Source organism: Epinephelus moara, chromosome 4 (assembly GCF_006386435.1).
Source record: "Epinephelus moara isolate mb chromosome 4, YSFRI_EMoa_1.0, whole genome shotgun sequence".
In the NCBI taxonomy this organism is placed as follows: Eukaryota; Metazoa; Chordata; class Actinopteri; order Perciformes; family Serranidae; genus Epinephelus; species Epinephelus moara.
Genome location: NC_065509.1, coordinates 36,105,772 through 36,128,248, shown reverse-complemented (window position 1 = coordinate 36,128,248; position 22,477 = coordinate 36,105,772). Strand labels below are relative to the sequence as shown.

The 22,477-nt window shown below is 43.1% G+C and overlaps 1 protein-coding gene across 11 annotated transcripts in view; it reads right to left on the bottom strand.

Annotated features, from left to right (window-relative positions):
• rapgef2b (Rap guanine nucleotide exchange factor 2b) overlaps positions 1–22,477 on the bottom strand; it is a 152,806-nt gene that overhangs the window by 12,957 nt on the left and 117,372 nt on the right. For 7 of the 11 annotated variants that reach the window (XM_050042457.1, XM_050042459.1, XM_050042464.1 and 4 more), the window contains 17 exons: positions 16,671–16,848; positions 13,728–13,864; positions 12,699–12,857; positions 11,473–11,625; positions 11,158–11,322; positions 10,813–10,920; positions 10,503–10,706; positions 8,996–9,104; positions 8,391–8,667; positions 6,912–7,069; positions 6,135–6,149; positions 5,441–5,681; positions 4,523–4,906; positions 4,203–4,414; positions 3,638–3,761; positions 3,156–3,179; positions 224–447 (listed from right to left, as the gene is read on the bottom strand). In XM_050042457.1, the coding sequence (XP_049898414.1) occupies positions 224–447; positions 3,156–3,179; positions 3,638–3,761; positions 4,203–4,414; positions 4,523–4,906; positions 5,441–5,681; positions 6,135–6,149; positions 6,912–7,069; positions 8,391–8,667; positions 8,996–9,104; positions 10,503–10,706; positions 10,813–10,920; positions 11,158–11,322; positions 11,473–11,625; positions 12,699–12,857; positions 13,728–13,864; positions 16,671–16,848 (2,872 nt within the window). The remainder of the gene's footprint in view (positions 1–223; positions 448–3,155; positions 3,180–3,637; positions 3,762–4,202; positions 4,415–4,522; positions 4,907–5,440; positions 5,682–6,134; positions 6,150–6,911; positions 7,070–8,390; positions 8,668–8,995; positions 9,105–10,502; positions 10,707–10,812; positions 10,921–11,157; positions 11,323–11,472; positions 11,626–12,698; positions 12,858–13,727; positions 13,865–16,670; positions 16,849–22,477) is intronic. The other 4 variants (XM_050042460.1, XM_050042463.1, XM_050042468.1 and 1 more) reach the window with 2 other exon arrangements.

The window sequence follows — 22,477 nt, the reverse complement described above, 5'->3', positions numbered from 1 at the left end:
CTGTCTGCTATGAATCCTGGGAACATGCATGTGTCTCCAGAGAAATATGCAGTTAAACAAAATCAAGAATGTTGAACTCTAATTATGTTCTTGAAAGGATTGCTCTGTGGGGAGACGAGACAGTATGGGTTCATCTTATACATTACACTCATATTTCATATTAGATTTCTAAGAACGGCTGCATCGTTTAAGCATCTGTGTGTGTGCTGTGTCACAGACTCACATGTGCTGATGGAGGGTTCACACTGCAGCGAGAGCGTCTGCAGACTCTCCTCGTTTGTTTCTAGACTGAGGTTGGAAAGGTACTGTTTGACCTTCCTGGCCATCTGGGCGTCCTCGTAAAGCTTTTTGGCGTTCAGGAAGGAGCTGCGTCGCACCCTCTTCTTGTGCCCGCCTGTCTGGGTGACATCGAGCACCGCCGCATTGGCACTGCCCTGGCTTAGAGACCTGAACGCACACGTAGGCACCCACAGAGAAACATGCACATGAGAGGAACAGAGATGTGCAGGCACGAACGCAGACAAAGACGCACAAAAACAAAAAGAAAGGACAGAGAAAGACTTATTAGCATTTAGCTTCAGTGTGTAAATAAGCCTGTAAGCACTACATGGCTTCACAGAGAGCTTGGTGTGTAAACTTGTACATGCACAGAGCAGCTTTAGGTATTTCTCTCAACTCCAAAACATTCCAGTCATTCCAGACAGCAGAGGGGGGTGAGGGTTGATGGCTGTAGTCAAACAACAGGGGAGTAGAAAGGGGGGGAGCTCTACGAGTGTAGCACGGTCATAGTTTACATTTCTGTGGCTTGAGTCAGAGCTCGTAGTAGCGGTGGTAGTAAAAGCTTTGCTCGCACATGGTCTCGGCCAAATTATACACAAACAGTGTTAGTCAATGAGAAATCACGTCTGTTCTCATTAGTGGGAACATATTTATGGGCTTTCACTTCCAAAAGGTATTTCTAACATGTGTGATTAAGAGAATGTACAGTTTCTGTTGTGTATGTATAGATGCTCAAAAAAAATCTTGTAAGTACTACTTTCACATCTTGTAATTATAACTTAGCACCTCATATTCCCAAGATTAAGATCTCATAATTACAAGTAAAACTCTCACAATTACGAGATACAGATCTAGTAATTCCAACATGGCTGTCTCATAATTACAAGACGCTAAGTCATAATTACGAGACGCAGAATTCATAATTACCAGAAAACTTTTTCTTGTAGCGAACGCAGCGTGCTTCTATATGTTTCACACTACATGCTGTATGCACAGTGATGTCCCATTTGACCACAAAAATGTAAAGCATGATTTAAAAAAGGACTTCATATCCAGAATCTCTTTTTGTCTGGAGCTTTGACTTAAAGATAAAACCTCAAAGACAGGTGAAGTTCTGAAACTGAAGCTGCATGCATATTGTTAGGTAAAATATGTCAAAAAAAGAGGTCACATTTGCTAACGAGGCTGCAATCTGACATCAGTGTGTTTAGGATGTGTGTATTAGTTTTTGTCTAATTCATAATGTAAGCGAAAGAGCTACATTTTCGTGTTAAAGGGATAGTTCACCCCAAAATATGTTGTAGTGCTGTAGTGCTGTTTATCAGTGTAGATTGTTTTGGTGTGAGCCCCAGAGTGTCGGAAATATCAGTCGTAGAGATGTCTGCCTTCTCCCAAATATAATGGAACTAGATGACACTCAGCTTGTGGTGCTCAAAGCGCCAAAAAAATACATTTGAAAAACTCAGCATCAATGTTTCTTGGCAGAAATCATGACCTGGTACTCAAGATAATCCACAGACCTTGTTGTGAGCAGTTTCATGTAGGAACTATTTTCTTTCTACCGCACTACACCAGCCAACTGTATCACTGCCTTAATGTTTACGTCTCGCACTGTCACAGGCACGAGCCTCTTGTCCATGAGTAGATGCACTCTTCCTTCTGTATGGTGATACAGTTGGCGGGTGTAGTTTGGTAGAAAAGAAATAGTTCCTACATGAAACTGCTCACAACAAGGTCTGTGGATTATCTTGAATTACTGAGTTGTGATTTCTGGTCAGACACATTGCTGTTGAGTTTTTTCAATGCATTTTGTCGCTTTGAGCACCACAAACCGAGTGCCATCTAGTTCCATTATATTGGAGAGACGGCGGACAACTCTACGGCTGATATCTCCAACACTCTGCACCTCACACCAAAACTATCTAGACTGATAAACAGCACTACAGGTAAGAGTAAAAATTAGGGCTGTCAATTGATTAAAATATTTCATCGCGATTAATCACACATTTTTTATCTGTTGTAAATAAACCTTAAAGGGGTGTTTTTTAAGTTGTTAATGATCTTATCAACGTGGGAGTGGACAAATATGCTTGCTTTATGCAAATATATGTTTATTATTATTGCAACAATCCAAAACAATGACAAATACTGTCCAGAACATTCCCCAGAATAACCTCAAAGGTAAAGCATGCTCAAAAAATATGCTGAAAGTACACCATGGCAAACTCTATCCCAACAAGCAACAACAGACGGACATATTGACCTGATTGTAACATTACTTAGTAATATTAACACAATGTAGTGTCCAACTTGTAAAGGTCAACAAAACATCCCGTTTTTTAAGCAGCTCGACGTACTTGGCTGGTAACTCACTTCACATCGACAGTAAATGAAATAACTTTGGTCTCGTCGAGAGAAACATTTGGCTTTGAAGACCACTTTCTTTATCAATTTCTGCTCACGGAGGTTTGTTTCTGCTTGCCATACACAACGTTACCACTGCATTGCGTCCTGATTTCCAAAACTACGGGGTGGGCTGAGGGTCATAATTATAAACAGGTACGTGTGTTAATTGCCCGTCAAAAAAATTACTTTGACAGCCCTAGTAAAAAATATGTATTTTCGATTTTGGGGTGAACTGTTCCTTTAAGATTACGGAATGTAAAATAATCCAGTGTAACCTGATGTTAGCACACATGACCTTTGTGTCATTCAACGCCCTTTGGTTAGGGTCAGGCAGTGTTAGTGGGAGGATTCAACTCAAACTGGTAAACGGAAACAAGCTTTCAGGAAAGAAGAAAAGAAGCACACACATTGGCAGAAAAAGGGGCTGCGGTGCAGGGAGTGCAAAAGGTCGTAGGGGTCACCAAACTTACCCTAAACTTCTCCACTTCTTCTTCCTAGAGGGCGGGTGCCATGAACAGAGAAGCACGGAGGGCAAAGGGTGGATGAGTAGAGAGAGAAAGAGACAAAGCTTAGGACAGGAAAGATCACCAAGATCACCAAAAGAGAAGCAAATTTCACCAAAGAGACCCACGTGAGAGTCAAAGAGGGGAGGAAATCAAATGGCAACACCACTAAGAAGTGACATCATTAGACAAAGACACACTTTCACAGGAGCACTGTGCACATTTTATGCCAACAATGTGTATAGGGAAACAGTTGCCAGAGGAAACAGTTGCCAGTGGGAACAGCTGCTTGAAAGAAAAAGCGTGATGCAGGAATCTTTGCTGAATCTATGTGAACCGGCTAACCCCACAGAGTCTGGTTAGTCAGTGGAGAGCTGACTGGTCCTACAGAGAGGGTGAAGGATCGGTTTAAATCTGAGATCTGGTTCTGTTTCGGAGAGGTGTCTTACCTGGTCCGGAACATCAGGGCTGGGTCCATGTTAACGGAGGCCATGCGACCAACATGGCGAATTTCTTTGGCAATCATCCTCAGCTTTTCAAAGTTGACCAGGCCGTCCACCTTAGAGTCGTTGCCTGAGAGATGAGGGAAGAAAGAAAGAGAACACCAATGACTCAAACATTTCACAGCTGACAAAACTAATACTGATCAGGAGGGCTGAAGGAATGAGTCCTGCAACCTGGTTCCCTCATCTTGAACTCAGTGGGTTTTTGATTAGATGCCTGAATTAAGGTCTAAAGAGAGTCCAAAAGCAAAAGAGTGGAGTGTCAGATTTTTTTAAGCATTATGTCCGCTTGATGCCAATGATTTTGGGGGTAAAATAACCCACATAAAAGGTCACTAAATGACAGTATTATGATTTATCTTTCTGTTGTGCAGTTTGGCTAGCTAGCCGTACAAAAAAATGTACCACTACCAATCAGTCAACAATGGTTTGAATCTCAAATGTGTCATTTCTGAATTAATGTATTTCATGGCTACGAGAACTATCATATTTGAAACTGATTTTCAGTTACCTTCATGTAGGAAGGTGAGGTCCTTCTTGATGACGGGGAACAGGGGGATGATTGGTGGCTGGAGGTTCTGATTGTTGAGGACATTCCTGTACTTGGCCATATTCCTAGAGGGGTCGAAGAGGTCCTGCAGGTCCCCGAACAGCTTCTCGTACTTGCTAGGTAGCTTCTCCCATGTTCCCCTCAGTCTGGAGACTGGAGCCAGGTTCAGACCACTGTGAGGGGGTTGGAGAGGGGGGGACATATTAAGCATGTGAAAATAGTCCATTTATGCTTATGCAACACAATGGCAAGTTCACTACACATATTATTTCATGTCTCACCTGATGATGGCGAACATGGAGTTAAAGTTCTTGCACTCGCGGCAGTGCAGCGCGATCTTGATGAAGTGCTTGACGGTCTTCATGCGTTTGAGCTGGTTGGGCTCCCGCGTCACCTCTGTGGCCACCCAGAAGGTCTCGTGGTTGATGGCCTCCTCAAAGCGCTTCAGGCTGGCCGAGCCCGTCTTGGAGCGCAGCTTGAAGAGGTCGTCGATGTATTCGGTGGGCTCGATGGCGCAGAAGAGTTCAAAGGCCCGCATGGAGAGCTGAGTGGCGACCTCCACCGTGCTGAGCTGTAACAAAGAGATCTGGCCCTCTCGCAGGAGGTCCTGAGCGTCCTCGTCTGAACATAACGTCTCGGTCTCCATGTTGCTCTTTAGGTAGTATCTGATGATAGAGGAGAATGTGGGGTTTGTTTTACTTTTCCTTCAGTGTTTAAATGACAATTAACTGAAAAACAACTATTTCAATAACAGATTAATCACTTATATCAAGCAACAATAGCAAACACTTGCTGGTTTCAGCTTTGCTAATTAGAGGATTTAGCTTTTGTCTCTATTTAACATCATTGTAAAAAGGAAAAAAATTTGGTTTTTGAGTGTTAGCTGCACAAAAGAAGCAATGTAGAACCTTCACTTTGAGTTCCTGATAAATTTAATTGCTGTTTCTGCCATTTTACTGACTAAAGGATCATTTGAGGGAAAATAATTGGTAACCACAGCCCTAATTTATTCTTATTTGACCTTTATGTAACCTGGATGGTCTCTTAAGGTTCAAAATCTGTTGTATCAGAGTCCTGGGCAAAAATGGAGCACAATTATTCTCCAACATCAACATTCATGTGAAGAACAAGAATAAGGATGGAAGGCAAAACAATCTGGACGACAAAAAGGTGGCAAATCCGACTACAGATGTAATTACCTGCCACTCAGTTGAATCCTGTCGGCTAGTTTAGACAGCTGATCTGGTAACCGCCTCTGTTTGATGACACCTTCTGGCGTGACGGATACTTCACACAGAGAATAAGCTTCTGGTGCAGCAGTCAGGGCAAACTCCCTGATAGCTTGAGCCACCACCTCCTTGGCTGTCGTGTCCTTCCCGATCATGATGTATCGAGACTGCTGGTCTGCTTTGAAGACTCGTAATACCTGGTCCGACATATCTGGGGACAAACAGAACACACAGTGAGGATTAATGTTTTCTTATCAGTGTCGTTTTTACTGTGAGTTGTCTGAAGCTTTTGCAAATAACACCAATGATTGTTTGCTGCTTCCCAAGATTTATTAAGAGCCATTCGATCTTTCCACCAGCATCTTTGTGACGTCACCCGCAAACCCCATTGCCCATCATTTATTAGTTTGATCAGAGACACAGCCCCACCAATCATACGACCAAAAAAAAACCCCAAAATCAATACCCATGTGCCCTCGGAAAAATTAAAAGGCCAGCAGTCTGTTAGCTTTACTCAATCAGCGTCCACAAGCAGATTAACTGAGTTTATGTTACGTGTACAAACTACAGTACAGCAGCTGATTAAGGTCTGTGAGTCTGACAGCATCGACAAAGACGTGACTGTGTCGGGAGAAGCAGGATCACAGGAAGAGGAGATACTTACTCAGTGTGACTGGGACTGGAAGAACACAAACAACATGTGGTGGACAGGAGTTAATGACGATAGAAATGTGTCTCAGTTGTAGAGTAACAAAATTCTTGGTAGGGTTGGATGATGTGAGATGAGAAATTCTGTCTCACTGTTTAGATAGATATCCCTTCATTATCTCCGGCTGTATTAGTGTATTGCAGCCAATGTGCAGGACTTCTGTACAGCAAAGATTTACAGAATAGTTGCCCTATATCAGGTGTTGCATTACGCCCAAACACAGGAATCTATATCTGGTTATTTTATCTTCAAACTGTATCAATGAAGTTCAAGTTCAGTTCATGTTTGCCCTTGTAAACAGCAGTTGACAAATAATTTCAGCTCAAGGTCTGTGTGGTTCAAGAGGACCTTAAAGTGCTCCGAAAGAAAGTTATAATTTAATAGCTACAACTGGGCAAACTCCATCTGCTGCTGAAGGTCATGTTATATGAGAGTTTCTAAATTGAATTTCCAGAAAATGAACCGTATCACAGTCTCTCCCAGTATCATGATATAACATCACACAGTTTGTGATTGGTTCGCTGTTACCCCCCTTAAAGGAATGGTACTCTATCACATCACTTTTCAGGGTTCCTTTATATTACAAAATCAAACTTCTAAAAACAAATTAAAAGACTATTTTTCATTTTAATCACAGTCATAGTCATATTTTTTAGATCTTATTTGCAAATTATGACTAAATTTAAAGTGATCTGTTGCTACAAACTCCCCGTCTTGCACTTTGATACACACCAGGCTGGTTGTTGAAGTCGAGGATGCGGTGGTGAGACTGCAGGAGGTCCGGGTTTGACGACGAGAGGTTCCCACTAACGGGCAGAGCTGGTGCGATCTGTTTGGACTGCTTCATCCCCACAATGCTGTCGTCCTGCGATTGGCCCACGCAAACGTCACTATGGAAACAAGAGGGAGAGCATTGGGGAGGGGTGAGACGGCAGTTCTGTCAACAAAAGGCAGGGGGCGATGTTAGTGTTGGCATGAGAGGGGAGCTGTGGACGCCTCTGGCTGTTCAATCCATTAATTACAGTCTGGAAGAATTACACCACATTTTACACCCAGTGCTGGGTGATTGGTGCTATGACAGGTTCAGTTTAGGGTCAGTGAACAGAAATATCAATCTGAAAGCTCAACCAGGTGTTCATTAAAATAAAATGAGAAAATTAACAAACATGCTTTTAACTTGTAATTTGCCTCGGCTCCCTCAGTAAGTCATTTTCAGCTGTGGGCTGCACTTGTGTCAGAGCGAGAGGTGGGCACGAGTACTCCATGTGGACATCAGTGTCCATTAAATATCTGCACAGAGCCACAAAACAAAAATGATTTATCTGCACAGCTGAATTAAGTTTACTTGATGTGACATTACAGGCAAAATGGCGACCAGAAATAGGAGCAATGTTTGGAAATATTTCTACAAATTAAACAAAATGAATGTGTAGTGCAAGCTACTGTGTATCATAGTTAATGTCTACGGTATGTGCAGGCTAACCCTCACCCACATTTCTGCTTGGGTGTTCATTTTCCTGCAGCATTTTTCAGTGGAGGTGCCATGCCTTACCATTAAATATAATATTAGGCTTATTAAGCTTCTGGGAGGAGCAGCACGACCACACACAGCAGAGGTCACATATTTCATCAATGAAGCGACTGTTTAAACCTTCGTCGACACCGATAACGAGATGAGATGCATCAACGTCTGTCTGATTCAGCTCAGCAGGTCACTGATTGATCGATGACACTGTACGTTAGCTTGGCATAAATCAATCAGGGCAGTAATGTCATGAGAAAAGAAAACTTTCAGAGATTTAACAATCTGGGAAAAGTGGAGACAAACAGCCCAATCAGTCACAATCAGATGGGGATGTGTGGATCACTGCTTCCTCTCTGCACACGGCACAGCATTAATCAAAACTTACACGCAAAACACAAACTGTCTCTGACTCACTGTCGTCACATTCTTCTCTCTCTCTCATGTGTGTTAAGCATCCGTCTGATAAATAATCACAGACCTGCTAGTTTGGTGAATAATCAGCTGAGAGCAGTTTGCTGAAACCAAACATGATTATAGGGCATTAAAATTTAAAACCTCAAACATTTACCTCTCAATGCCAGCGAGAACTGTCAACACTGAAAGCTATCAGTGCAGCTTTTACAGTTTAATATAATTATTCTCTTGCTAATGAGAGTTACTGTCCACATGTTATTATGTGTTATTACTTGTATGGTTTAGGAGGCAGGATGCTGGTGAGTGTCTTGTCGAAGATCTTCTTCAGCTTGTTGCGTCCTCCCACCGTGTTGGTCTTCGCTTTCTTGCTGACCTTCTCCAGGCCCATCACCTGCTCCACGTCCACCGCCAGGTCGGGGATGGAGTAGCGGCTGGCCTTCTTGATGTCGCCGATCTTTGGAAGGTGGGGTGCGCCGTTCTTTCGGTCATGTTCCTCCTCACCGTCCAAGTCGTGGTCGTGCTCTGGCCTTGTTAGCAGCTCTTTAAACACTGGATGAAATGAGGGAGGGTACAAACATTTGGTTAAGGGGTGAGACACATTGTTTTTCGTAAATGAAAACACTGTAATGGCTATCATTGTCCCTCTTTTGTAAATAATAGGACCCTGAGTCTATCTTGGTTTTAATCACAACTCTTTTGGTTTGTGACCTCTTAAGATGAATCAATGTCAACTTTCGAACCCTCTTCACTGATTGCACATATCCGACAGTTGTGACTTAGTATTTCTAAACTTGAATTTCTATTAAATCATGCATGAATTTAAAAGAAAACTCTCAAACTGCTAACAAGATTTGTCTGATAAATATGACGACTTTACCTAAAAGATTTGTTTTCACAGTTATGGACAAGTGGGTGTTGTTCTTCAGAATCTCGTTGGCTTTGCTGAGCTGGACATTCTCAAAGTTCTGCCCATTGACCTCCAAGATCTGCAGAGAGAGGAAGGAAGAAATATATTAGATGCATTTTACAGAACTGTTCATGACTTCCGTGCCTTCCCAATTCAAGACACTCTGCTTTTCTATCTTTGTCTCAGTAAAACAAAAGTACTGAGGCAGGTGGACACTCCCTGATAACAATAAACCGCATCTAAAGCTACAACTACCTGATTCAAAGTGATGCAAGTGGATTAAGAGTCAAATTTCTGCTCTAGCGAGCAAGAAAAACCTGCTGGTAAACTACTCAGTGTCTTTTCTGCCTCAGTTGCCACCTTGTCATGTCAAACTGCACGCCATATCGGATTTGCGCAGAAATGTGTTGAACCTTGAACTCATCTACATAAATGTCGCAGGTAATGAATGATCTCTGAACTCCACATTTCATCCAGTGAACAAAGAGGCAATAAACGCAGACCTTCTGGCATGTTTCACATCATGACATTTAGTGCAACACATGGTTTTGACATTAATGTGGCCCGTGTCGTCTGTAAATTGTCTTAACAGCTTAACCTCTGCATATGGGCCAGATATTTGCATTTAAACAGGATATGCTAACCAGCCTCTGCCACTTCCTCTTTAGTGGAAGAGGAAGTCACCTTTGACTGTAACGTACATACAGGCCATCCTCTGCTGCTGTGAGCCCGGGAAACACTGACTTAGAAGACCAAATGTCTGTTTTGGGATCAGCTGCGATTAGTGAGATGTTTAGTACTTGGCGACTACTGCTAATGGTGTGATGATGAAAGAAATGGGACTGATACTGGAGCTCTAAAATGATAGATCCCTCATGAATGATGATCGTAACCGAAGCTGTTAAAATTGGGAAGGTGTGAGCGGGTATGAGAGAGTGAATGCTTCCAAGGATGTCAGCTTCTCCGCTTCCTTTTGGGGGAAACAGCTGCAGGGGATGTTTGGAGTCAAGAGGGCTTAACTCGCATCCAGACACTCTCAAGATGGTTTCAAGGATTAAGCGACTTTGCTTAAAGCCCCGAAGACTGCCGAGTGTGAAAATGGTTGAGAAGTTGAGTTGCGAGGAGAAAGCCAACACAGGGCGCCCGCAGCTACTGGCAAGTTCAATTTAAGACTTCTTTAAAAAACCCTTTTAATGCTGGTTAGAGCAAAATGTAAAACCAATTTCACAACAAAAATGAACTTCCAACACGAAAAAAAACCCCCAATTCTAGTGCTGGTCTGTGTGACAGAAGCGATTTCTACTGTAGCTTACAGACAAAAAAAAAACTTGTACAACTTGAAGGCTACGTGCAGCTGAATTTACAGTTTTCCTTCCTACAGTTCAAAAGGAAACCCCAACGTTTGACAATCAGCAGACACTTTTTTACTGCAGACACGATGCATGCTGTCTCACATATGAAATGTTAGATATCTTACCTGATCTCCACGCTTAAGGCCGACTTCTGCTGCCTTGCTCCCAGGCTCCACGGCATCAATGAAGATGCGAAAACCTTTCTCCTGACCTCCGAGGAGGCTGAAGGCCAGAGGAGAGTCCCTGGACGGCTTGGTCAGCGTCACCAGCCGCGGCTTGGCTTTAGCAGCACACGCTATATTTAACAGTCTGAGGTGCCCACACATTTTCTGGATTAAAAACAAAAGACACAGATGTGAGGAAAGTGCAATAAATGGCATTCACATGACACATACTTTGCACGCGAATAATACATGTGTGAGTTGTTACGCTTACTTCTTTCTCCAGATTGTTTTCAAACTCCTCCAGAAAGTGAGTCATGGCAGGGTCACCCTCAAAGTCATTGAAGTGATTGTTTACCCACAGCAAGACTACCCGTGTAACCTGGAGTGACATCACATGATCAGCACGGGTCAATATACAAGTTACTGGTTCACTAGTAGTGCACGTATTATGTGGTTTACATCCTGACCTCAAATGTCTTTGAGCTGAGGGGAAATCTCTGCTTAAGGGTGTTTGAGTGCCCCACGAGTAGAAGTACATGTTTCAGTTTCTGCCTCTGACTAATATTTGAATTATTTCATCTGTTCATGCAGATACACAGTGATCATACTCTCGTACCTTGTCCCTGAGACTGGGGTCGTGGAACCACTCCAGAAGCTTCTTGCCCACGACCATGGGGCTGGAGAGGAAGGTCCTGTATGTCAACAGGAAGTCCTCGATGTAGGTGGGGTCCACCACTGAGTGTTCCTCCACCAGGTGCATGGTGAGACGCTCCGGTGTCCCCTGAGGTATAAAACGACGGTGTTATTTGTTTAAAATCATGCAACAAGATTGGCCTAAAAAGATATGTTAAAATATGTAATCATTTGACTGTCTGTTCTGCGACTCTGCTCGTTTTGTAAAATGTAAATTGACTGAGAGCTGATTTGTCACCTTGATGACGATGTGTCCTTTCCTGGTGCCGGTGCGGTCCAGTTCACGGTGTTCCTTCACCATAACGATCTCCCCTTCCTCCTCGACCTTCTGCATGTTCTTCTCCACCTGGTTGAGGATGCAGCAGTAGTCCTGCTGGGCTATACACACGAACTGGACAAGATGGGATAAAACAAGAGTTAGAGGCAGGCCTGACACAAATATATTTATCCGATATGCTTAAGTTTTACAGCTACAAGTATTTTAAACATGTATGATATTTCTGTTACTGGATCTAGAGGTCTTTAAGAGTCTACTCAAGGACCCGAGACCTGACCTGGGACCCTTAAGGGATCAGATCCACATTTTACAGTCATTCAGTTACCATTCTTTTACCAAAGGTCCCAGGTCTGTTCATCAACTGTTTATCATCAGTAGAGCTGTGATCAGCGCTGATCAGGAAACACATAAGCCTGTGTGTGTTTCAGCTGCGTGATGATTAGGCTGATTTTGAATGAGATTACAAGAGTGAAAGTAAGGTGGGCGTCACAGCACCTCACATGACAACAGCAAAATAAGTGATAACAGAATAAAATTAAAGTAAAATATTACTTAACAGTACATATAGTAAGATGGGTAGGAACAGTATGTTGTATATGACATGAAAGATGTTTTTAAAAGGCATTTCAGTGGCAATTTTAACTACCAGGATTGCTGGATACATAAAATATACCTGAATCTCCTTTGGCCAAAAATGGCTCCTTTCAAAGTAAAGGTTGCTGACTCCTGAGTTAGAGCCATCATCTGTTTACAGATTGCCATTGAAAGAAATTCTGCATAGCAACTAAACGACTATTCCCATTGATAAATTATGAAAAAATGGCTTTCACTAATAAGGAGCAAAGATTTTCTCATCGCAGCCACCGACCTCAGCTCCTGGTGATTAAAGGACTGAAAACATTTCAGTGTTTTTGCTTTCCCTGTTTAGTACTTCATTCCTATTAAACACATCATGCTAATAATGTGATGCTCTTAACATGCACTGGCCTATTCTCTTTCAAAATGTTTTCTCTCACATTTAATTGGACGCTATCGCCCCAAGCAGCTTGCAATGACGTGAGTGCAAACACTGTCTGAATGCAGCTGGTCACAGTGGGATTTAATATCATGAGATAACAAGTTTGTGCCAGGCTTTTCACACTGAGATGAGGAAGAAACGGACCTGCTAACCCAACCAAGATCCTCACCTGGCAGTCGTCCACCTTGGTCTTCATCACGCCCTTCATGTATTCCTTCTCCATGGTTGGTGACACGCCAAAACTGTTCCCCATGCACAGGATCTCTGTCCGGCCCTCGGGGTACGTCACCTCCACCGAACCATTCAGGATCACCGACCACGAGTCCAGCTGGAGCCCGAACACAAAGTTATGTTAGTTTGATGTTGGAGGAAGAAAAGAGAACAAAAAGAAAAGAAACAAATTGGAAAAAGAAAAACAAGAATAACTTTGTAGATCAAATTAAGTTCAGTCAAGTAATGTCCCCAACAGCTGGTGTCCCTTAATGAGTCAAAGTTATTTATCAAAAAGAAGCATATGCAGTAACTACAAGGGGACTTCTGCACCAACAGATGGTTTTTTAACTTCCCTCAGAGGGATACAGCATGAAATATTACAGCTGCCTGACAAAACACAACAAAATATGAAGAAGCGATACACTCAAAGTATTGTTACAAGTAATATATGCTTTAATGAAATGAAAGAATATGTTTTTTTCTCATCCTTTTGAGGGATTAAGTAAAACTAAGGATGTTTCCAAGGATTCCTGAAAAGCTGACATTTCAAAGATTCACATCTTTTATGCCAACAGCAACAATATGCTCAATGAACCCTGAATTCTCTTTGACTGGACATTTACTAAAGTGACCAGGCCTTCGAGGCAAGGTCTGCTCTCTGTTAGAGTGCATTCTGGGAAAGAAAAAAAACAATTGTCTTCATTGAAACTCATGTCGTGCCTTGACCAGGGAGACAGAGAGAGAGAGAATAAGTGATGCCTGCTTTAGTTGCCTAAGGGATCCTAGATAAAGCCTGGAAATATGGGTTGTCTGCCATTCAGATTTAATAGAGCAGAAAAAAACATTAAATGGAAGACGAAGGATTCACTGGTGTGAAGGGGTGAGGCTAAGGTTCAGTTCCCCGAGAGACACACACACATATATAAATATAATTAAAGGTAAGACAAAGTCACAAGACAGTGCGTGAATATGCACCAACACACACCTCCTCTCCATCATTGAGAACGATGGTGCCGGCGCGTTCGACCACAGCGAAGACCATGACGGCGCAGAGTTCCCTCCTCACTGACATGGTCATGTTGGCAAACGCTGGCAGTTGATGCATGAACTCCAGTAATTGCTCTGTGAAGAGGGACAGGGGAGAGACAGCAGAGGAAGTGGAAGAAGGTTGAGAAAAAAAAAAGAGCAAACAGAGTCTTGACACCCAGAGGAGAGAAAGAGGACAGGCAGCAGCGCTCTTGGCAGGCCTGCACATTTGCCCTCACTTCCAGCCAAGAAGGCACGAGCTGGAGGCTGAGCATCGGAACGGATCATTGCCACAGTGAACGGCCAACAGAGGAATCATTATCTGGAGAACATGAAGCCAAATATCAATTCCATTGATATAAACTTTCAAGGCGAGCCAAGAATAATTGCTGACACTTCACTCAGTGACCTCCGCGCGAGTTTAAGAAGTTCATTCCAGGCACTGAAACTGAAACCACACTTAGTGCTCTGATCGAGTTTAAAGGGGGAGTCCATGAAAGTTACAAAAAGCACATTTTCTGAATCATCTGGAGTTATCTAGCTACGCAGAAAAGCCCTGTTTCAAACAAGCAGTACGGTACGGTTCAGAACCCTTTTTTTGGTTTCCACTGTGAAAAGTTGTGGATGGTACCGATGGAACCGTTCCGTACCGTCCCCATGTTTGGTCCCCCCTCTGTTGGGGTACCTAGCACACAGATCTGGTACTAAAAGGTGGAGCTGTGAACACTGCAGTCTGATTGGTCAGTAGAGGACGGTCACTCTGCTCAGGGCTGAGTTGAGGCTGGTTTTGAGGCTCATGTAACCACTGTTCATATCACAGAGAGTTTTACATATATTAGCAAACTATGACTGTAAAATGAATGGATGTTTTGCTGCCTCTCACAGCAGCTGGAGTCGGAGAAAAATAATTTAATTCACTGGGCCGACTGCCGGCAACTTTTACAGTGGAATGTTTACTTGTAATGTTACTCAATGTGTGAGGTGACGATGTGAATCCATCAACACACCTTTAATTTCACTGTGACAACTTTGACCATTACTTTAGTTTTTATTGTCTCTCCTGGATGACATACATTTTTAGTAATTAGTTGATCTTCAAGCATTGTTCCCGTGGGCTCTGGCAACACTAAACCCCCGAGCTTGCCTGAGAAGGACGAAATGCACATTTTTAAATATCCCATGGAGAGAGACTCTCACTGCAGCCTGTTTTATTTTGTTCTGAAAATGTCGACGTGCTCGTTCTGTGGATGATATATGAGGTGCAGACTGATAAAGTGGGAAATACAGTGAGTGCTGGACGGAGCAGTGAGTGACAACAACTCCGCCCACATGAAGGAGTACTGTGTGCGGTGGAAACGCTAAGAGGACCTAGGGTCTAGGTACCATGTCTGAAGGATTACTTTTGGTTCCAAAGGTACCATACCGAAAGGGGCTTAAGTTATATGGAAGTTCCTCTGTATAACTCAAAGCATTTGAGGCTGCAACTGACAATTACTTTCATTATTGATTAACATGAATCAGAAAATAGAAAAAAAAAAAAAAGTCCAAATGTCTTCTTTTATTCGACAAATACTTCAAAACTCAAAGATATTCAGTTCATTATCACATATGACGAAGAAAAGAAGCCAATTCTCAAATTCATAAAGCTGGAACTATCATATATTTGGCATTTTTGCTGACTATCACGATGAATCAATTATTAAAATACCAGACTTCACTGTGAGCAGGGACACAGGGACAGATACTTCAGTACTAAGTGTGGGCATTCAGGTTTTGCAAAGCAACCGGGGCACTGATTCTTAAAAGACATGTTGCTATTCTTTTATTCTCATTTCTTTTGTTTAAGCAGCATATATGGAATGTTTTTTTCCTACTTCTCCTGTGGCAGATATTTCAGAGCAGGATATTTTAAAACCAGGGTACATCGAAACCAAAACTGCTGCAGCAGAAATTATGCTGTTTTGTTATTCAGTGTATGGCCTAAATATTGGGTGTATCTGACTGGGTGTGTTGCCAAGGGAAATGCTGATGTTCATGCATCAACTGCCACTGCTACAATGTAGCTCCTAAGACATTCTGCAGCACCCGACACTGAAGTCCACAGAAGGAATATACCCGTCTCTTCCTGTCTACCGACCAGCTCTCCCCTCCTGGCTGGCCGGCAGCAGTCTGGCGTTCTGGCTGACCTGTACTTGGCATGGCAACAGCGTTGTGTGTGAAGCTGCGGAAGCACTGAAAGTTTAATGTGCTGGGAGAGGTGAGGCGAGAGGATGTGCCGGAGTGACCTAGAAAAGCCTGCCGGCAGAGGGAGGGGTGTACCGCGGGGGGGGGGGAATCAGCGAATGAGGGGGGAGGGGGAGAACGGTTGGCACTCGCTCTCTGCATCCAGTGCATCATCCTCCCCCAGTCCACATCTGTAGCTAAGCTCTGAGAGTGTGTACTTTCTTTTTCTTTTTTTAAACATGCCTATCATTATCATTGGAGTTGAGTCATAGCTTTAACGGATATGATACTGCAAGCCTGATGTGGCTTTGAGAATTACTCGAAAGCCGACACCATAAATGAGAGCAGGGAAGCAAAACAGGCTTCAGACAAATGTAGATTTATTGTGACTGATTTAAATAAGAAAGGAGGGTGTGGCTTTTATGCTGCGCTGAATTAATCTAAAATTGGGACGAGGAGTACTGTCCCAGCCGGGAACAACGCGGCTTGTGCTTTTTACAGATATCTTTGAAAACCCTCCTCTAAAGAAGTCTAAAGATCTCAAGCATGCACAAAAAATAGATTGGTTATTTTTAAAGTAAACACTGCATGGTGAAATAACTTTATTTACAACAGAGCTGTTCATACGCTGCACTGAGACACTGCTGCACATTCACAGAGCACAACACTGGATGCTCACCTATGTCGTCGTCGGTCCTGTCCATGGGGTCCTTCTCCAGGCAGTCCCGCACGATGTCCCGGCTCATGAGAGGGTCCGACGCTCGCTCGATGTCCTCCTCATCGTCGTCCTCCTCGGAGTCAACGGCGGTCTCTGGCAAGCCGCTCAGGTCCATGTCACCTGGTTCGTTTTCTGTGGCCTGCAGAGAGTAAACAGATATGAGTCAGACATCTGCTGTTGGAGCTCAACAAGGTGAGGGACGTGGTGTGTCCTTCCCAAAAAGTCAAAGTTCAGATGTCCATCTAGAGCCACATCTTTGAGCTTGACACAGACACACCTACCTGCATGCTCATTACAAACAATGCTTCAGATTGTCAGCTACAGACCTGAAAAGCCGGTGACCAAACTCATGTTCATCTCTCAAAACTCAGACAGAGTCAACTCATAAACAGTTTATGTAAAATCCAGCATAGTAAGGATACAGAGACAGAAGTTGCACACACACACACACACACACACACACACACACACACACACACTGCTGAAATCGTTTTACAGTACAAACATCAGCTGCGACACACTGTGTTCCCAAACAAAAGCAAAATAAAAAAACACCGTTGTGCAGATTTGACCCATTTAATAAAATGGATTAGAGGTATTCAGTACAGTAAAAGAAAGACAGGCGTCAACACTGCATACCAAACAGTCTGCTATGCATAGTAACAAGCTAATTAACTCCCAACTTTCCTCTCCTCTCCCCCTCAGCAAACTCCACCGCCTGCCTCGAAGCCAGATCCTGTTCTTTGAAAGCACGAGATGAAATATGTGCGGAGATGAGGAAAATGAACCGAGATGAGAAGCGAAAGTAATGCAATTACTTGTGCAGGAGTGATACTAACAGAGTCCCTCTGCTATCATCAAAGGAAATATTTCTATAAATGACAGAAGGGCCACAGCGCCTGGTTCACGCTCACACAACATGAAACCTTCTCATGGAGAAAAAGGACTACAAAGCATCAGCGCTGCTCCCCCGCCACAGTGAAACTCCCCCCGACCCTTCTTACCTCAATACGGTGCCAAACCTCAAGCTTCTTAATAGATAGAGAAGGAAAGGTTGCCTTTGCAAACTGTCCGCAAAATCCCAGAGCTAGACGCATCTTCACCTCCCAGACTGTCAGTCTGCTTTTAATTTTTCAAGGCTCAGAGTCCTCATGCCCGGTCTCTCACAGAAACCCTATGTCATTTCTCCACAAACGCCATGTGCAAAAGGCTCATTAATGATTCAGGCCAGTGTCTGAGTGGCCATTTGGGCGTCACCGGTGCACACACCCTGGTGGGCAGGGCCGATGATCTGGGTGTATGAGTGAGGCCTTTTGACAGTCACAGATTGAGTAAGGAGCAATATGCATTACAAGTGGTGTAGTTTGTCTTATGATAAAATGAAATAGATCAATAAGAAGAGTAAATGCACTCAAATAAATCTGGTGTCGATGGCTGTATAACAAACTTTTCAGGATTGAAAATTGAAGGACTTCTTACATAAACGAAGATAATTCCCTGAGCTCTCTTTGTCCTGAAACCACAGACAGTTGCATATTCATTGCCCATTTTCTACAGATGGACAGAGGACACAGTAGACAGGTTCACCACACTCGTCATCAGCAGCAGACGTGTTAGGGAACAAACATAAATCAGCAAAAGAGAAGCGAGGATGCATATTCTTTTATAGACAACACAGAGATTTCATCTTATTTTAACAGGCAACACTTAACACACCACACTGAGATTTGGCTTGTTAAAGTCTTGCCTTTGTGTCTGTGCACACAGGCTCGTTTTCGTGTCATCTATGCATCAAAAATCCATTAATGTGCAGTAAGCATTACGAGTCAGTGGGCAAGTCAGGTGCTGTTAATATTTCATCAGGGCTATTCTTGGATCAATGCTTTCAAAGTCCTTCTGAAGGACCAATTTCATGATTTATTCAGACACAAAACAGTGCGCCATGTTGCCGGTGACGTGAGAGTGATGTGGGACTCTTGGCGGGGTGCTTCAATTGTCGAGGCCAAAGGAGGCTGTGGAGATTACAGCAGCAGGGCGGGCCGGTGGTGAAACTATTCAATGCTTCCCATCTCAACAATCTGCACCCCTATCTGCTCCGCAGCTCTAAAATTAAAAGCTAACACCACGTTTCGTTTACCATCAACTCCCTGTGGTCTCAAGTGTGAAGAACCAGGCCTCCCCTGATCCATTTATTCAAACAACACCCCCAATGAAGACCACAAACATCGCTCGTGATCTACTGTGCCACATTATTGATTCTAAAACCTGCAGGGTGCAACTTTAGCTAACGATAAAGAAGTAATGTTGCATAAAACAAACAGTTTGGAGAGTCACGTCGGGTACCCCAGGACAGTAACATGAGTTTTAATCCTTTTCTTCATTTTTAATGCTCATATATTTTAATTTTGTGCACTGAGCTTGAGTGGTCTGACAGTTAGACAGGGGGGCTCGTGTGTAGAAGCAGGTCAACCCTGAAGACTGGCTGATAAAGTAAAAGACGAACCATCTCCTTTATTTAACAGCTGGTTAACAACTGGTACTTCATCCTCATTACAGAGGTTGTGCAGCAGTAACCCCGAGCAGGCTGAAGATAAATCTGAGAGGCCAGCAGAGGGAAACAGAAATATTTCTACAAAATAAAATGGTATTTTATATATTACTGGATCGTGTTACTTCTTCGGGCCTCCAAAAATTATTCAAATCAAACTACGAACAATTTTGTTTTTAAACAAATAACAATCCAAAGACATATTTATCCAACCAGTGACAGGTGGTGCAAGTAGAAATAAACTGCATGGTTTCCAGAAGCTTTTAGGACCCTGGCACACCAAGCTGTTGGCGCTAGTCTGCTGTTGTTTGGCTGGTTCAGCATGTTGAATTAGTTGCAGAGCTCGTTGGTGAGAGAAATCACTCAGATTGGCAGTTCAACTCAGTGTAAGAGAAAAAAACGGAAGTGAGGAAAGTAAACAAACGACAAAGTCAAGAGAGCATGACATCAAAACAAACTTATTGTACTAGGTAAGGGGTGTTTTTTAGCTAGTGAGTGACGTTTTGTAAGAGTTTGCACTGTTCGTTAGGGCATGGTAAATATCCTTTGTTCTTTAAACATAGAGTTGTGTCGTTAATGTAAATGGCTAGCTAGCCTCTTGAATTCTTTCTTGTAGGTCCTCTGATTTCCTCTTTCTGAATGATGTGAGACTTCCGCCACCTGCTGGTAAAGGGAGTTATTTCCTCTTACACAGACGCACTAGTTGGCTGATGGCTGAAGTCTTTGCAGTGTGTCAGGTGCAACTTTTTGACCGAGACACAGGAAATGTGAGTTGACACAATCGTCGGCCTGTGTCGACACTAGTTCTTTGATAACAGTTTGGTGTGTCTGGGCCGTAAGAGCTTTCTCTTGGCAAGCTAACTGTGATTGAATTGAAACTGGACTGTAACCTTTTGTCTATAAAATGGCTACTACTATTTCCCAGAGTCAAAAGTGACAAACAGCTGATTTCATCTGCCTAACAGTCCGAAACTCAAAAATATTCAGTTTACTTTTATTAAAAACAAAGGAAAAGCAAAATGCAAATCTTCTAACTCTGGGCATGCAACCCAGCAAATTATTGCCATTTTTGCTTCAAAAAGGACTCAAAGTATTAATGGATTATCAAAATAGTTGCAGATTAATTTCCTATCAATCAACTAATTGTTTCAGCTCTAATTCAAGCACTATTAACGTGGGACTGTGAGGACTAGTGCACTGGAAAAACAGCTCGCATACCTGACAGTGTTTACCCGCAGTTGACTGCTTTAGCCTGGCGGATGTCACAAAAATCGGTCCTTCATTTTAACACTTAAAAATTTCTCTACATTCTACCACCGGCTATGAGCTACTCCTGTGGCTCAGGAGGTAGAGCAGGTCATCCACTAATTGGAAGATCAGCCGCTCGATCCCTGGCTCCTCCAGTCTGAATGTTGTAGTATCCTCGAGCATGACACTGAACCCCAAATTGCTCCCGATGGATGTTCCATTGGTGTGCGAGTGTGTTAAAAACTGAGTAGCAGGTGGAACCTTGTATGATAGCCTCGGCCTCCAGTGTAGGAATGTGTGTGTGAATGGGTGAATGTGACTCACAGTGTAAAAAGCGCTCTGAGTGGTCGGATGACTAGAGACGCGCTATACAAGTGCAGTCCATTTCCGATTTACATCAGCATGAATTAGATCCACTGCTTAGCACATGTTTAAAAACTGATTGTGTCACTTCTACAATTATAGAGGAAACACTGATTGTAAACGCACCACAAGCACACATAAGTACATCACCAGTCAGCAGAGCAGAGAAGTTTGATCATGTGATAAAAGACAGAACGATAAAGGCATTGAGATTGAGACAAAACAAGTTCAGGTGTCTGTACAGCACTCAGAGACCGAGCAGCTGTGGCCTCAGGTAGATTAAAAGCTGTTAGAGTTGTGATCCAGCACAGGAGGACAAAGAGCCTGAAGACAGAAGAAGAAACAGGGCAGTGTGTTTCAGAGAGAAATCAAGAGACAGAGCTAGCAGATGGCTGTAAGACCAGGATCACAGTCTGGGGACAACAGAGCCTGTTCAACCTGCTCCAGCCAGACACGGCACGGCCAAACATACACACGTGTCTTTACGATGACACACACTCACACAGGCCGAACACGCAATTATAAAGCTGTATTCAAACAATCTGATCTAATGCCCCTGCACACACCAACACGAGCCAAGAGGAGGTCCAAACAAAACAAAGTGACTCTGATGGATGCCCCCTGAGCACCGTCACCAGCACACTTACAAACACACACACAGGCACACAGCAGGTGACAGCATTAGGAGCCAATAGGGTGGGTGCTCTGTGTTAAGAGGATTAGTTGCAGGGTTTGGGGCACGTCCACAGTCACGAGATTTTGTGTGTGTGTGTTCTTTTGAGCTGAATTGTGTTTTATTTGCCTCTTGAGGGGGGGAAGGTTGATGGAATATATTTACATTTTCTTTCTTTCTTTAACAAGTGTTACTTATTTATTACCTTTGTCACACTCAAACCACAAAAACAAGTTGCTTTATGTAATATTTTAGCATGAAAACAGCTCATAAAGCTCCTTATCACACGAGATTGTACGTCACAGCTCCCCGGGAGTTCTGTACTTCTGCTTTGAGGTGATGAGAGGCAGAGCTGGAGTTAGGAAGTAGGCTGGACCACCTGCTCGCAGCCACCCGCCTGTCTGCTCGTATCCCGCTGAGCAGCGAGAGTGTCCTGTTACTGTCTCATAGTCTCTTTGCCTGCCAAACGTTTACATTAGTTCCCAAATTTTCTTGTCTGACTTAATGAGACTAACCGGCAGTCCCTGAAGTCATTTCACCAAGTAGAGTCTCAATACCTTCAAATAATGTGAGCCGGGCTTCAGTTCAACCATTTTACTTAAATTATCCGCACAGACTGGGTGAGAAATATTACATAACAATTTCATTTGAACTATACAATCATGAACATGTCAGTTTAAAGGAAAAATTCACCCATAAAATGACCCCCTAATTGTATGTCAGTTACTCACCCCATGCTACACCGACTTCGTGAAGACAGAGTGGGTCATTTGTGGGTGACATATTTCTTCAAACTAGACTGTAAGTTAACAAAAACCCATCCCATTGTCAAAGTTAAAAGGATAGTTCAAATTTTTTGAAGTATGGTTGTAAGTGGTACTCATTAGGCTCCTAGTTTACAGAATCAGACTGGAGACCAACTTGAAAGCTAAGCAA